Here is a 15,396-nt window from a genome sequence, read left to right as displayed (position 1 = left end):
CACCACAGGGGACATGGGTTCTATTCCTGGTTGGGAAAAGAAGATCCCTCAGGCCATTTGGTGCAGCCACAAAAAAATATGAGTTCAACGTTTGTGTTTTGTTTGTTTGCTGCTCTGCAAGCAAACAAGGGGTGGAGGGCAAGGTAAGGATCTAGAATTTATTATGGGACATATTAATGTTTAAGATGCATATTCAACATCGAGTAAGTAAGCTGGATATACAAATGTTGGAAAGAGTTCTGAACTGAAGAAATAAATTCGTAGATGCCAGTACTAAAACTATGTAAGATCACTAGCTGGGACTGTAGAAAAAAGTACCAAGACACTCAGCCTTCAGAAGTCAAGTAGAGGGGAGTATAATGCCAAGGTGACTAAGAACAAAGACAGTGTCAGGGAACGAGAAATAATCAAAGGTGTCACACACGGCTGGTAGGTCAAGATGAGGACCCTGCAGTGACCAGAGAAAAAGCTGCTGGCAAGGATTCACTAGAGAGTAGGACCCTGATGAAGAGAGTTAACAACTACAAGTCCCAGAAGGGAATGTGGCCACTATACAAATAGAGGGGCTGGTTCCAGCAACATAAAGAGTTCAAGCACTTTAATGGGAAGAAAGGGGAATACGTAAGTTCAAGTACAAACAGATATGCAAATTTAATTTACACATCTGTTTTCCTTGACTAGTTAAGTTCTTGTGAAGCCAGGCCACACTGTATTCATCTTTCTATCCCTGGTTCCCAGCACAAAACAACAATTTGTTTGTAGAAAGAAGGGATCGGCCTTAAAATTTGAAGACATGCCATTCAGGGAAATACTGAATTCACTGTCTATAACCCAAAGGACACAGAAGGACCAAGTGGATAGAAGTTACATAAAGGCAGACTATGATCCGACACAGTGACACTTTTACCCATTAGAGACAGCCAGGATGATACTAAGGGGATGCAGCAGAAAACATTAATGACATTAATAATGGTAGAAATTTTATAACAGTAGCTGATTTTGGAACTGTTTATGGAACAGTTTATGGAACAGTTTAGCTGTTTATGGAACAGTTACTTTGTACAAAGCATTTCATTTCTCTAAAGCACTTCACAAGTATTAGTCCATTTCATCCTTATGCCAACGTAGTGGAACAGGCATTCATTTATTATCTGCATTTCACCAATGAGGAAACTGAGGAAAAGAGAATTGAAGTAACTTGCCCCAGTTTATACAACTTAAATGGCAGAACCAACATTCAAACCCAAGTACATTTTGAAAATCTATGCATTTAAACCTTTCGTACTGCCTCTCAGATCTTAACAAAATCAGAATGACCACAAAACCTTCACAGATTAGAATGCTGGTTCAGACAAACATATCTTCTAGATCCCTTAAACCCACCTAAATAAATATAATATGAGGGAGACAAAGGCCCAAAAAGTATTTATTAAATGTGGATAGAAATTCAGAGGATAAAAAAACAAGCCATAGACTGTGAGAAAATATTTACAAAACACATTTGATAAAAGACTGGTATCCAAAATATATAAAGAACTCTTAAAACTCAACTATCAAAAAACAAAGGACCAAATTTTTGAATGGACAAAAGATGTGAAGAGACAAGTTACCAAAGAAGAGATACAGATGGCAAAGAAGCACATGAAAAGACGCTCAACATCACAGACCATTACAGCGGGCACTGCAAAGTAAAACTAGACACCCATCAGAAAGGCCAAAATCCAAAACAACGCTGCTGCTGCTGCTGCTGCTAAGTCACTTCAGTCGTGCCTGACTCTGTGCGACCCCATAGACGGCAGCCCACCAGGCTCCGCCGTCCCTGGGATTCTCCAGGCAAGAACACTGGAGTGGGCTGCCATTTCCTTCTCCAATGCATGAAAGTGGAAAGTGAAAGTGAAGTCACTCAGACGCAACCCCATGGACTGCAGCCCACCAGGCTCCTCCGTCCATGGGATTTTCCAGGCAAGAGCACTGGAGTGGGTATCCAAAACACTGGCAGGCACCAAGTGCCAGCAACGATGTGAAACATCGGGAACTCTCATTCATGGGAATGTGAAATGGTACAGAGCTTTGAAAGACAGTGTGGCTGTTTCTTACAAGACTAAATATGGCATTGACCCAGAGTTGAATACTTATGTCCACACAAAAACCTGCATACAAATGAATGTAACAGCGTTAGTCACAACTGCCAAATTTGGAAGCAAGATGTCCTTCAGTAGGTGAAAGGATAAGCAAACTGCAGTACATTCATACAATGGAAGATTATTCAGCAGTAAAAGAAATGTTATCAAATCATAAAAAGACACAGAAGAATCTCAAATGTGTACTGCTAAGTGAAAAAAGCCAATCTGCAAAAACTACGTATTATATGAGCTCAGCTGAATGACATTACAGAAAAGACAAAACTACAGAGACAGTAAAAAGGTGGGTGGTTGCCAGGAGTCTAGGGGGAGAGAGAAAAAAGGAATGAACAGGTAAAACTATACTGTATGATACTATCATGGTGGATACCTTATTGTAAGTTACCAAAACTCACAACAGGTACAGCACAAAGAATGAACCCTAATGTAAACTATGGACTTTAGTTAGTGATAATGTATTAATATTGTGCATCAAGTGTAACAAATTTACCACACTAATGCAAGATAATATGGGAAACTGGAAGAACTGGTAAGTGGGTATACAGGAGCTCTGTAGTTTCCACTCAATTTTTTTTTATAAATCTAAAGATATTCAAAAAAATTTTTAAGTATTACCTTTCAAAAACAAAGTTTGTTAACTACAAGCTTATTATGTATCAACTATATGACACAGCAACCAAAACCGCCAATTACATCACAGGCTAAGGATGCTAGGTACATAAAAAGTTCAGGGCCTGCTGACAAGCCTAGTATTTACTATCTTCCCTTTGGGAGGACAGCTTTTATATAAGGAGTTACTTTTTCCAATGAACTGGATGAGAACATAATGATTGAAAAGCACAGAGGATCCAAAGGGGATTCAAACATCTGAGGAGGTTTGGCGTATGTGAACTCCAAAGCAGCTGGAGAGACATACTTCCTCACAGGGTGTCTGGGATACTATCAAACGCATCACAAGATATAATGCTTAAAATGAGATATAATGCTTTACAATTTAAAGAAACATGGAAACAAACATTTCTCTCAAAATACTGAATCCAAGTCTTCATAATTTCATTCTCAGTAAAACACACACAGAGCATGACACATCCCCAAACCTTCTCAGTTTACTTTAAAAAAAAGAAAAGAAACACAGAAAAGTCTCATATTTAAATTCAACAGGGGGCCTTCACAAGGTACAGGAAGAGTATGGGCTACTTTGCCATATAAAATGTAATTTTCACCCTTTCATTTAACTACTACTCACAGAAAGAGACAAATTAAAAAGCAGGGAGGATCATGTTTGGTGTCACTGCTGGTAATAACTTGTGAAAAAGCTCAAAGGAACGAGAAAAGAGATGTAAATTCTTAAGCCACACTGATGGTTATACCACAATCTCTTCTTACTTCACCAATCACTGAATTGGATATCATTTCCCCAGAACAATTTTGTTTTAAATCTTTAAAGAAGTTAACTCGTGTTGAGAAGCCACACTCTGTGAATACGTATTTGTTAGAGCCAGTCAAGGGGATAATCAAGGGCTAGGAGGAAAGGAATTAGACTCCAACTTTGAAAACAAACCAGCAGTCCAAGTGTACACATGCTTTCTGCTTTCAACTCCCCAACAGGCTTGGAACACTTTCTTTTCAGTCTCCCCTCAGCTCTCTAACAGGCCTGCCTGCAACTGTGGTCTTCAAATGAAGAGGGTGTGCAGAGTTCATTTGCCAAACCAGGGATCTCTTCACATAAAGCTTCTGGCCTATAAATGCTACTTAACTGACTGATGATCTCCATTCTCTCTTCCTTTACTAAGCAATGAAGTCTGATGACACTTTTCTCATTGTCTTTTCAGTTTTTTATAACTTGTACTTATTCCTCCATGGTTGTGAAGTTCTTTTCAGCTAAAATCAACCCCTTTGTTAAGTGCAAATTCATTTCTTCATTCTTTTTTATTCTAGTTCCCCTCCGTAACTACCTTCGCTTACACTAGAGCAGTATTACCTCAGAACAACAATAACAACAAAAGCAGTAAGAACAAAAATTAGCTGAGTTTTTCTATTTACTCTCACCTTAAGGATTCAAATAGTCTCATACAGTTTTTTTGTTTAGTATCTTTGCTAAACAATGGAAAAATCTCATATCACATTTAATTTTTTAGAAGTAATAAATGAACACTTATGGTCATCATCAATCCTTAATAACAGTCTGAAAGAGTTATCTCTCAACTTCATTGTTTACATAAACCTATCAGTGAAAACATTTTTAAGTACCTGTCCCACTACAGACACACAAAATTTATTTTTACTTATAAATTAATACATAATTAACATGAACTACTATAATTACTACATTTAACTGAAAAAATTTTAAAGGTAGAAATTTAAATATATTCATAAAAATACATAAAAACTACATAATAGTTTCCATGTATTTATTCACTTTAAAATTTCGAGTATTTTCATTTTATATTCTCAGGGAGTGTGTATAATTATACTTTGTTGACCAGCAGTGTGAAAGGCTGAAAGTATCTAAATTTCATCACATGGGTTAACCACTGCGAACAATTTTTCCCTATTAAATTCTACTTTTCAAATTCCTGAAGCTCTCAACAAGGTAAATTCTTAAAGCTGTCATTCACTAACTCCTGAATTAGAAGGCCAAAATAATTGCGTGAGGCAACTACATTAATTTAAAAAAAAAGGGACAAGACTTGCGTCTAATCATAATAAAAGTCTGTGTGCATTTTTTTGTGTGTTTGCATGTCTTTCTCTAATAGATAAGAGTAATAATTTCATTAATAAGAGTAATAATTTCATTCTCAGTAAAACACCCACAGAGCATGACACATCCCAAAACCTTCTCAGTTTACTTTAAAAAAAAGAAAAGAAATACAGAAAAGTCTCATATTTAAATTCAACAGTGGGCCTTCAAAAGGTACAGGAAGAGTATGGGCTAATTGTAATGGAGAGAGAGAGACGATTGTATATCTCATTATTCTTATATTAAACAATTTAATAAAACAGTTATTAACCCTCTTCACAAGTGCCAACACTGCACTAGGCACTGGTCTTTAGAAAATCTGATGGAAAGGAACTCCAAGATTAAGGTCAAACATCCAAATGTTTAAACACTACTTGAATCTTCTCCACAGCAGCACCACCAAGTGGCCATTTGTGTAACTTGTGTGAAAACACCTTCAGCAATATGGATGTATCAGAAAGCAGAATGCATTTTCTGATACATCTGACTATTTGAAATAAACAAATTGAACCAACCGTATCTAATAACAACCTTATCTACTAGCCCTACTTTTATTCTCTATTAGAACAAACCTAATCAGTCTTCTACATAGCAGCCTTTCCAATATTTTAAAGGAACTACTATAAATCTCAATTCTTCTCTTCATCCTAAATATACAATTTTAACTTAGCTATTTAATCATGTAGAGTTAAAAAAAAATTCTTATAAACAACTCCCAAGAAGGAACACAAACATAAGAGCTTAATTCTTGAAGTTACAAAGGAGAATAATTTGCAAAATTACACATACTCCAGTTATAAACTTTAAAGCAACAATTTAAATTGCTTTAATATTACTGAATATCTTAAAATTTATTTATTTATAGATAAATATATGAGAGTTCATTAATATTAGCAAGGATTTGTTTTATATTTTAAAAATATTTTCAATGTATTAAATAACTTTGACACAGAAACAGAGAACAGACTCGTGGACACAGCAGGAAAAGGTGAGGATGGGGTGATTAGAGAGAGCAGCACTGAACCATACACATTGCCATATGTAAAACACACAGCTAGTGGGGAGCTCAACCTGGTGCTCTGTGACAACCTGGGGTGGGGTGGCGGCGGGGGGAGAGGGGAGCAGGGTGTGGGTCGGAGGTTCAGGAGTCAAGAGCGAGGGGATATATGTATACTTGTGCCTGATTCATGCTGTTATATGGCAGAAACCAACACAACACTGTAAAGCAATTATCCCCCAATTTTAAAAAGGCAAAAAAAGAAACTGTAAAGCACATAAACTGAAAAATAAATATCTTTTGACAAATAGCAGCTGCATTTTTTTAACTGTAGCACAAATGACCAATTTAGAAAATTTATATAAACCATTCTTCTACCCTTTTGCTAAAAATGATTTACAACACTAATCCTAATGCTATTTTACTACAGTATCAATCAACTGGATTATATTTACATTTAAATGTTTTCTCAGTGAGGGCAGAAGTTAGTGTAGAGTCTGATACTCATCTTCAGCACAGCCAGTTTCATAAATGAATTTCCTATCAACAAGATAAATAATACCAGTACTAGACAAAGAAATGCCAATTTCAATTTACCTAATTCATAGTTACTGTTTCTCAATATTGACTATTTCAGAAGCTGAAAAAACTGAAAAGATAATTTAAATAACTTGCCAATATCATATACTATTAATAGGGCATAATAATAAGATTTATTTTATCCTGAAAGAGCAGAGAAAATTCAATGCTGCTTTATATTTTGGTCTACTGAACAGTTACTTTAATACTAAGTAAGCTTCAGTGAATTTTCTTAAATGGTCAAGCCATTAAATAAAATGACAATGCATTCACAAGGAGAATTATGTTCTGTTTTTATTAACCAACTGTGAGCAAAAATAGAAAAGTTAGAGATAACAATAAATCAATTTTTAAAATCTGCATATTAAAAATAGACAGTATTAGTCCATTTAGAAAAAAGGCAATCTTTACTGAGCCTACCAGCATTTCTGTTTCCTGGGGTACCTCAACTTCTTGGGTAACTCCCTGCAAGTTACTTACCCTCTGGTTCGGATTTCAGTTTTACTAACATTCGTCTGTAAGGTGTTACACATAATTGAATCTTCTAAATAATTCTAATATACAACATAATGCAACAAAATTTAAAATTTTAACCATTTCATAGGCATTTGTCTAAACGACTTACTTTCCTGTTTTCCAAAAGGAGCTGAGAAGTAACCATTTCCTCTACATTCAATCACAGGATGCACACGAACAGTACTGCACATGGTACTGCTGTGCTTGGATCTCCTGTCTCCTCACTCCTGCCGGCTGTCACTTACCAATGACTGTGTTCCTGACGTTTCTGATGCTGAAGTGAGAACCTAAGAGTGTCTATCAAGGCTCCTGAGCATTAAAAACTGGGCTTTGTGGTATCCGGCTACTGAGTTATTTTTCTCTCCTTCTTTGCCTCCATCGCTAATTTTCAAATGACTCAAGTTACCATTAAAAAAAAAAAAGAGTCACAGCAAAATAGGCTGTTAGCACCAGGAAGGAAATTCTGAAGAGAGCTCCAGGTGCTGGAACAAGGGAGCAGAAAAACCCTTAGAGCACGGCACTAGCTAATTTGTACAACGGGGTCTCCATTCCTTTTTCCCTGGGAACGAGAATCAACCTGCCCATTCTGAACTTTTCCATCCCTTATATGGCATTCTTCTCTACACAGATAATCTAGTAACAGTCTCTACACAACCTGCTGATTAAATGCAAAAACAGAAACAAAGGTAGAAACAACAGCAGTGTTGTCAAAACACACAAGGTACAAGAGTTAAATGATTATGACTACATTATATGAAAATAATGTGTGCTTAGCATGTATTTATACATGACAAATATAAAACTATGAATCTGAGTTAATGCCTGTGGGAATGCTAAAAAGAAGCAAGAATATACTGAGAAGAAATAAGAATACAAAGATATAATTTTGTCTGGCTATTGAAGAAGTTAACACAACAGGACTTCTGAAAAGCACTGGAATTCTCAAAATCATCAGAAATATATATAAATGCCAGAGAACATAAGTTAGAATTATAGAAAACTTAGATTTTGTTCTCTCTACATACAAACTGCAAGAATCACATAATTAACCAACTTGTTTTCCCCTTTCTTAATTAAGTGTTGGTAATACAGGCCATAGCTTAAAAGAAGAAATTCTGCCTGAATAAACTGATGACCTGCATCTCTCTCTACCAAGGAAGTTCTAATGACTCAAAGTTTTAGAGAAACTATTCTAAGCCATCAAAGATTAGCTGCCTATGAAATAAACAAGATAACCCTTTTGGCCGCAACAGACTCTCATGGCTCTGAAGTAATTTTATCAGGAAAATGGAAAAATATATAAGGCAGTCTTTGAGGAACTAATAAAAACTTATTTTTACATTCAATTTTCTCTACCAGGCATGAGGAAAAAGCAAACAAACAAAAAGACATCTAACAGATTAGCCCTACTGAGCTACCTACTGAGTTATTTGTTGAATAAATAATAACAAATACCATTTTACTTGGGTTACAAAAGTTACTGATTTGTAGAAAACAATACATAAGGAAGAAAGTAAACAACAACAAAACATGAAGCAAAAAAAAAAAAGAGAGAGAGAAAAATAATCCTATAGAATTTTTTTCCTCCACGTAAAACCCACAGTTATCCAGTCAATATATCTACAGTATCCTGCAGCTAAGAGTATATAATAGATGACTGAATTAAAACTTTTCAAAATGATACCTTGGTGGTGGCGTTTGTAACCATATATTACTAAGGCAGAACTACTCCAATACCTGAAGGAGTCATGAAATAAAGGATGTATTCCTGACTCTTGACCTCAGACCAAATAAATTATTTCCTTTCCCTATTTATAAAACGAGGGAAAACTCGAAGACTATGAAAATTTATTATTGGTAAAATGCTTATAATTTTCAGGCAAATGTTTCAGAAAAAGTCAAGTATGTGATCCATACCTTGTTTTAATTCCAAACCTTCAGGTTGCTTGTTCTCTCTCAGAGATGAAGTAGAATCTACACAGCTGTCTTGTCTGAGGAATGAAAGTAAACAAGAACAAGTTTTTAAACAATATTCAAGGTCCTAGAATTAAGTTATACACTTGAAAAGACACAATGAATCCTTCTCAGTCCCCAGGGTACCATTCAGTACACTCTGGAGACAGAAACATGTATACAAGTGTCAGAAGTAGCGGCTACAAACTACTAGAATTTAAGTAGTACACTTCTTTGTAAAATCAAAGAGCAAACCTGGAAAGAATACCAAGGTTTTCTCCTTTCCAATACTCTGCAGGGTAGCTAATGGGAGAAATCCTAACTCACAGAAGAATCCAGTAATTTTTCAAGTTAAACTGTTAAATTTAATGGGCACTTTGGCATTCAAATCATTTTACAGTCATCTAATTTCATACCTCAAATGTTTTGATGTTTACAGATGTGGGAAATACATATTTTATTTGTAATATACATATATAATCAAAGTAAATAGATTACGTTTAAGATGCCACTAAAAGTTCTTGATCCACTATGTTCTGCAAAAGAGCTCAACTATTTCTTTTTCTTAGAGAACACTGTGCCATCTTTATACTGATGTTACAAATACTTTTCAGAAAGTCAAGAAATTAACTATTGTGAATACTCAAAATGACTATTTTCTTTAAAATATGTGTCTATCACCTTCTGAGAATTTTTATACACACTCTAAGACTAACAAACTAAAAATATCTAGGAAAGTTACCTATTCACAAAACTTTATATTCACTTAATAATAAATTCCTCAAATAACTGAAGGATAAAGATGAAATTATTTCTTTGAGAAGTTTACAATTTTCTTTCCAGCCAACACATTTGGCTCTTTTAAGTTTGTTTTGTATTGAAATTTTACTAATACAAGTACAAACTCAAATAGAGATTATAAAAATATTTTAATTTGGTGTTAATTGTGACATGTTAAGAGATTCAATATTGAGATATCTCAATTTTTTTTTATTTCTTTTAGTCTAATGTCAATTTTATTCTTTCACCAGAATGACTAGCAGATCCCAAAGAGATCAACAAGACTCCCTGGCAGTTTAGCGACAGATTAAATGCCAATACACTACATTAAAAGCTTTGCAAAAATAAAGTTAAAATATGCCACCTTAAGTCTTATGTCAAATTAAATTTCATCTACTGGTGAAGAAAGCTGAGCACTGAAGAACTGATGCTTTTGAACTGTGGTGTTGGAGAAGACTCTTGAGAGTCCCTTGGACTGCAAGGAGATCCAACCAGTCTATTCTGAAGGAGATCAGCCCTAGGATTTCTTTGGAAGGAATGATGCTAAAGCTGAAACTCCAGTACTTTGGCCACCTCATGCAAAGAGCTGACTCATTGGAAAAGACTCTGATGCTGGGAGGGATTGGGGGCAGGAGGAAAAGGGGATGACAGATGATGAGATGGCTGGATGGCATCACTGACTCGATGGATGTGAGCTTGAGTGAACTCTGGGAGTTGGTGATGGACAGGGAGGCCTGGCCTGCTGTGATTCATGGGGTTGCAAAGAGTCGGACACGACTGAGCGACTGGATTGAACTGAACTGGGAACCTTATTTCTAAGTATATTCCTTTAGAGAAAATGTTTGTTTGCTCTTAAACTTGAATGGCATTTATTTCTCTTCTAAACACATACACCTAATTTTTTAAAAATGACTTTAACAAAAACATAAAGTAACATCACCATTAAAAGGATCTTAGGTAAACACAAGACCTTAATAGACAGAACATGACTCACGTAGCTAGAGGAGCTACCCCAGGCCCAAGGTCAGGGGCGGCGGCTGAGAGGAGCTACCACACGCCTGAGGTCAGGGGTAGCGGCCGAGAGGAGCAACCCCAAGTCCAAGAAGTGGCGGCTGCATAGGCGCTGGAGGGCCAAGAGAAGCTACTCCACATTCAAGGTCAGGAGGGGCAGCCAGTGAGGAGATATCCCTCATCCAAGGATAGGAGCAGCGGCTGCGCTTTGCTGGAGCAGCCGTGAAGAGATATCCCATGTCCAAGGTAAGAGAAACCCAAGTAAGACGGTAGGTGTTGCAAGAGGGCATCAGAGGGCAGACACACTGAAACCATACTCACAGAAAACTAGCCAATCTGATCACGCTGACCACAGCCTTGTCTAACTCAATGAAACTAAGCCATGCCGTATGGGGCCACTCAAGATGGGCGGGTCATGGTGGAGAGGTCTGACAGAATGTGATCCACTGGAGAAGGGAATGGCAAACCACTTCAGTATTCTTGCCTTGAGAACCCCATGAACAGTATGAAAAGGCAAAATGATAGGATACTGAAAGAGGAACTCCCCAGGTCAGTAGGTGCCCGATGTGCTACTTGAGATCATTGGAGAAATAACTCCAGAAAGAATGAAGGGATGGAGCCAAAGCAAAAACTATACCCAGTTGTGGATGTGACTGGTGATAGAAGCAAGTCCGATGCTGTGAGCAATATTGCATAGGGACCTGGAATGTTAGGTCCATGAATCAAGGCAAATTGGAAGCGGTCAAAATTACAGCTGAGAATATATAATCTGTATCATGAGGAATCATCAGACAAAGCCAAAGTGGGAATGAGTACTATTCTATTAAAAGCGGGGAGGGAAGTTAAAGTCAATGTTATAAAATACAAAGTTGGCTGTGGAAACATTCCAGGTTAAAGGAAGCTAAAGAGTAGTGACAATTAAATGTTACAACTGATGTGAGGCTCCTCAACTAAAGTGGAAAAACATTATAAAGCATATTATTGAGTCAAGAGACAAATGGAAATACTGATGGCAGATTCGACAAAACTATTTTATCAATGTTAAATTTACTAAAGCTGAATTTACTGAAGTTAACAATGTATTGTGGTTATATGAAAAAGAAGATCACTATTCTTAGGAAAAAATGCAATGTAGTACTTAGAGGTAAAATGTTATGATGTATGTTACTCAGCTTTAAATGTTTCAGAAGGAAATACACAAGTATATAAACAGAGTATGTGCAATGGGATAAAATATTAATAACAGATAAATCTAGGTAAAGCATACATGTATACTTCTTATATTATTATTCTTATTCCTGAAACATTTTAATAACTCTTAAGTTTTTCCAAGTAACAATTAATAAAGCAATGAAATTATTTTATGAATTATTTTAATTTCATTTTTTATTTTCTCTGTGAAAGCTCCTTGAATCACCTCCAGATAAAACTAGAACCCTCTATAAAGACTATCTGCTGTCATAAACAATTTCTTTTACTGCCTGAAGTGAACTTTTATAATGTTCTTTTTTTCTTGAGTTGGATTTGATCTGGCTGTTGAAGAAAAGTCACCAAAAAAAACACAAAACTGCAGACAGTAGAGGCAGCACACCGCCTTGTGGCTGAAAAATGAAAAGCTAGAGGCTTTTACATCAGTATCACCCGAAGCTGAAAACAATTCCAGACACAGATTTACAACTAAAACTCCCATATACATTCAGAGTTCTGTAATACAATTTAAAGATTTTCACTAAAGAATATAAAAGGCAAGATAGAAACAAAATAGGAAATGTCTTAAAGTATAAGAAAATTTTGTGTTCATACATCTTATTTCCAGCTTTAGGAAAATAAAAAATGTCACCCCCAGATGATAAAACATATAAGTATCAGAGGTAGGAAAACTAGAGGAATTCCAATGTATATTTAAATGATATTTAAATATTTCTATCAAACACTTTAAAACCATGTCAGAATTTTCTAACGACTGGAGAGAGAAGAGGTAAAGGAGGGAGGGAAGGAACACATGGTTGGTGTGAGTTTAAGAATCTCACAATGCTTCTTGTACTCTTTTCCATAAAGAAAAAAGAAAGGAAGTTTTAATTCTCCCACTTCTCTTCTACCATCTGCAGTGCTCCTTAGAACAGCTTAATTTACAGTCTTGGCTCTGAATTATAAGGGAGCCCTATGTCTATACTTGGGATTTAAGTTCTCAAACCAACATCAGTCCACCTTTCTTTCTTTTACCTCCAATACAGTTCTAGGCAGGATTCTTTCTTGTAACTCGAATGAGTTTGCTTTTAAATCAGAGTAATACACTGGGGAGATCTGCACAACTTAACCAAAAGAACCACACGTGTGAATTACTAAGGTTTATATTTCTAAAAGAAAAAAAATCAATTTCCTGTCCAAAAGAAAAATATTGGGAAGAGACCTCAACAGAAGGATAAACAAAGAGAATCGGATCAGGATTCTTCCCGTTCTGGCAAAAATCAACTATCAATCAGGCAAACTAGCCTAGCAATAGGTATAACCCTTGGTTCTTTCCACTCTCCTAGGAGTAAAATATAGAGGCTGAAAGAAGCCAGTCTACCAACTTATGAGTTCTGTACTATTAAAAATGAGACACAGGCAGAAACTAGAGTATCCAAAACAATTTTGAAAAAGAGTAACAAAGTTTAAGGATGCACACTATCACATTCAAGACTAAAAGGCTACAGTAACTAGGACAGTAATGGTATTAGAGAAAGGATAAACACCTAGATTAACAAAACAGAAGACAGTCCAGAAACAGACCTAACACATATATATATGGTCAATAGTTGAAAATAACATAAATGTATACCACAGCTCTAAGTCAGAAGTCTGGGCGGGGTCTCACTGCACTAAAATCAAAGTCCCTACAAACTGCCTTCCTTTCTGGAGGCTCTAGGGGAGAATTCATTCCCTGCTCATTTGGGCTGTCAGTTCCCTGATATGCTAGGACCAAAGTCCCTGCTGCCTTGCTGGTTGCCAGCTCCCTGTCAAGGTCCTCTCATGGCACATCTCTTTGACCTACTCTTCTTTCCCTTTAAATTATTCAATGTGAAGAGAACTGAGATAATCTGCATAATTCAGAATAATCTCCCCACCTCAAAAGTCCTTAACGTTAACCAAATCTGCAAAATCCCTTTTGTCAGTATACAAAAGTAAGACATTCTCAGGTTCTAGAGACCACAGAGTCATTTTTCTGCCTACTATATATATGGCCTCAGCTGGAGAAAGGATAACAAACTATCGTACATCCACACAGTGGAATACCAACTACTCATCCAGGAAAAGGAAGGGACTACTGATACACACAGCAACATAAACAGATCGCAGTTGCATTATGCTGAGTAAAAGAAGCCAGGCTCAAAAGGCTATATACTGTACTGATCTATATGACATTCTGGAAAAAGAAATAGTATAAGGACAAAAATCAGATCAGTGGTTGTCAAGGGCTGGAGACAGGAGAACGAGTGGACTACGAAGAGCCATGGGAGAAATTCTGAGTGTGATGGAAGGGGTCTTATTGTGGCTGCGATGGTAGATAAATGTCCAAACCCAAATAACTATATAATCTTTTTATAAAAATGAATTTTGTTCTAAATTACACTTTTAATATTTTTCAAATTGGGGTACTGCCAAGTCTTAGAACAAGTTCACAAAAATGAAATCACATAGTGCTCAAATGTAACCCTCGAACACCATGGAATGCAGCTAAACTATTTTTCTCAAAGGGCTTTTTCCAAATAGCAAATTAATCCATACCTCTAACGTTTCCCTCAGCAAGCTCATTATTCAAGATAGCAAAATTCAACCCTTGTTGCCATTTCCATTCCCCAAATAATGTAATTCCAAAAATCAGTTACCATATTCCAGTTTCTCTGATCCATGATTCTTTAAGAATCTGTTCTATAAATTGCCTCTCTACAATTATAAGTTTTTGTAAATAAGGCAATTCTCTAAGTGGGGGGCTCTATTCTATACAAAAGTGACTAAAGGAAACAGAGGTTCTCCTCTTTCTTCTATCCCTATACACCTGCTTTCAAGCCTTTCCAGTTTTAAGTTGAATGAGATCACTTTGTAAGTGCTTTATTTAAAGGGGTACAAGTAGGATATGCAAACATTCTACTAACGTTAAACTTGGAGTCCTATCCAAGTTTTAAGTTGCAATATTGTCAATGATTAGTGGCATTTTCTGTGAAGGTTTTCTGAAAAATTTATCCTATTATTTTGATAGCCTGCCTAAGGATCACAGCCTAATAGCAACTTAAAAGGACATAAGGACATAATTAGGGTACAGGTAATCAATGCTCTTTAGAATACATACTGAGTTTAAAATAACTGAGCATAATGATGGGTGTAAAGAAAACAAAAACCTGAACTGTACAAATAAATAAATAAATAACTGAGCATAGAGTAATGGCAATCTAACAAATTGATTATATTTGTGGGTAAAAAAAAATCCTTCTATGCTTTAAAATATGTATACGATAGTTTCTCTTAAACTATTTTTTTAATAAATGAAAAAGTTAGAAACTTGTTAAGTAATAAATTGTTTTTTAAAAAGGCAGTAACAGTAAAAAATAATAATTAAAAATAACGATGAGTTATTTTGCTTTCTTTAGGGTTTCATAAAAAGAATTTGGGGAAGGGAATCCCCAATACTCATCAATGTA

The 15,396-nt window shown here is 35.9% G+C and overlaps 1 protein-coding gene across 2 annotated transcripts in view; it reads right to left on the bottom strand.

The window, feature by feature from the left end:
- The window catches only part of CAAP1 (caspase activity and apoptosis inhibitor 1), a 72,608-nt gene that overhangs the window by 36,651 nt on the left and 20,561 nt on the right, over positions 1-15,396 (bottom strand). For both annotated transcript variants that reach the window (XM_019965870.2, XM_070794436.1), the window contains exon 5: positions 8,891-8,964. In XM_019965870.2, coding sequence (XP_019821429.2) covers positions 8,891-8,964 — 74 coding nt within the window. The remainder of the gene's footprint in view (positions 1-8,890; positions 8,965-15,396) is intronic.

The sequence above is a fragment of the Bos indicus genome, chromosome 8 (assembly GCF_029378745.1).
Source record: "Bos indicus isolate NIAB-ARS_2022 breed Sahiwal x Tharparkar chromosome 8, NIAB-ARS_B.indTharparkar_mat_pri_1.0, whole genome shotgun sequence".
NCBI lineage: Eukaryota > Metazoa > Chordata > Mammalia > Artiodactyla > Bovidae > Bos > Bos indicus.
This window is presented reverse-complemented; position numbering and strand designations above follow the sequence as displayed.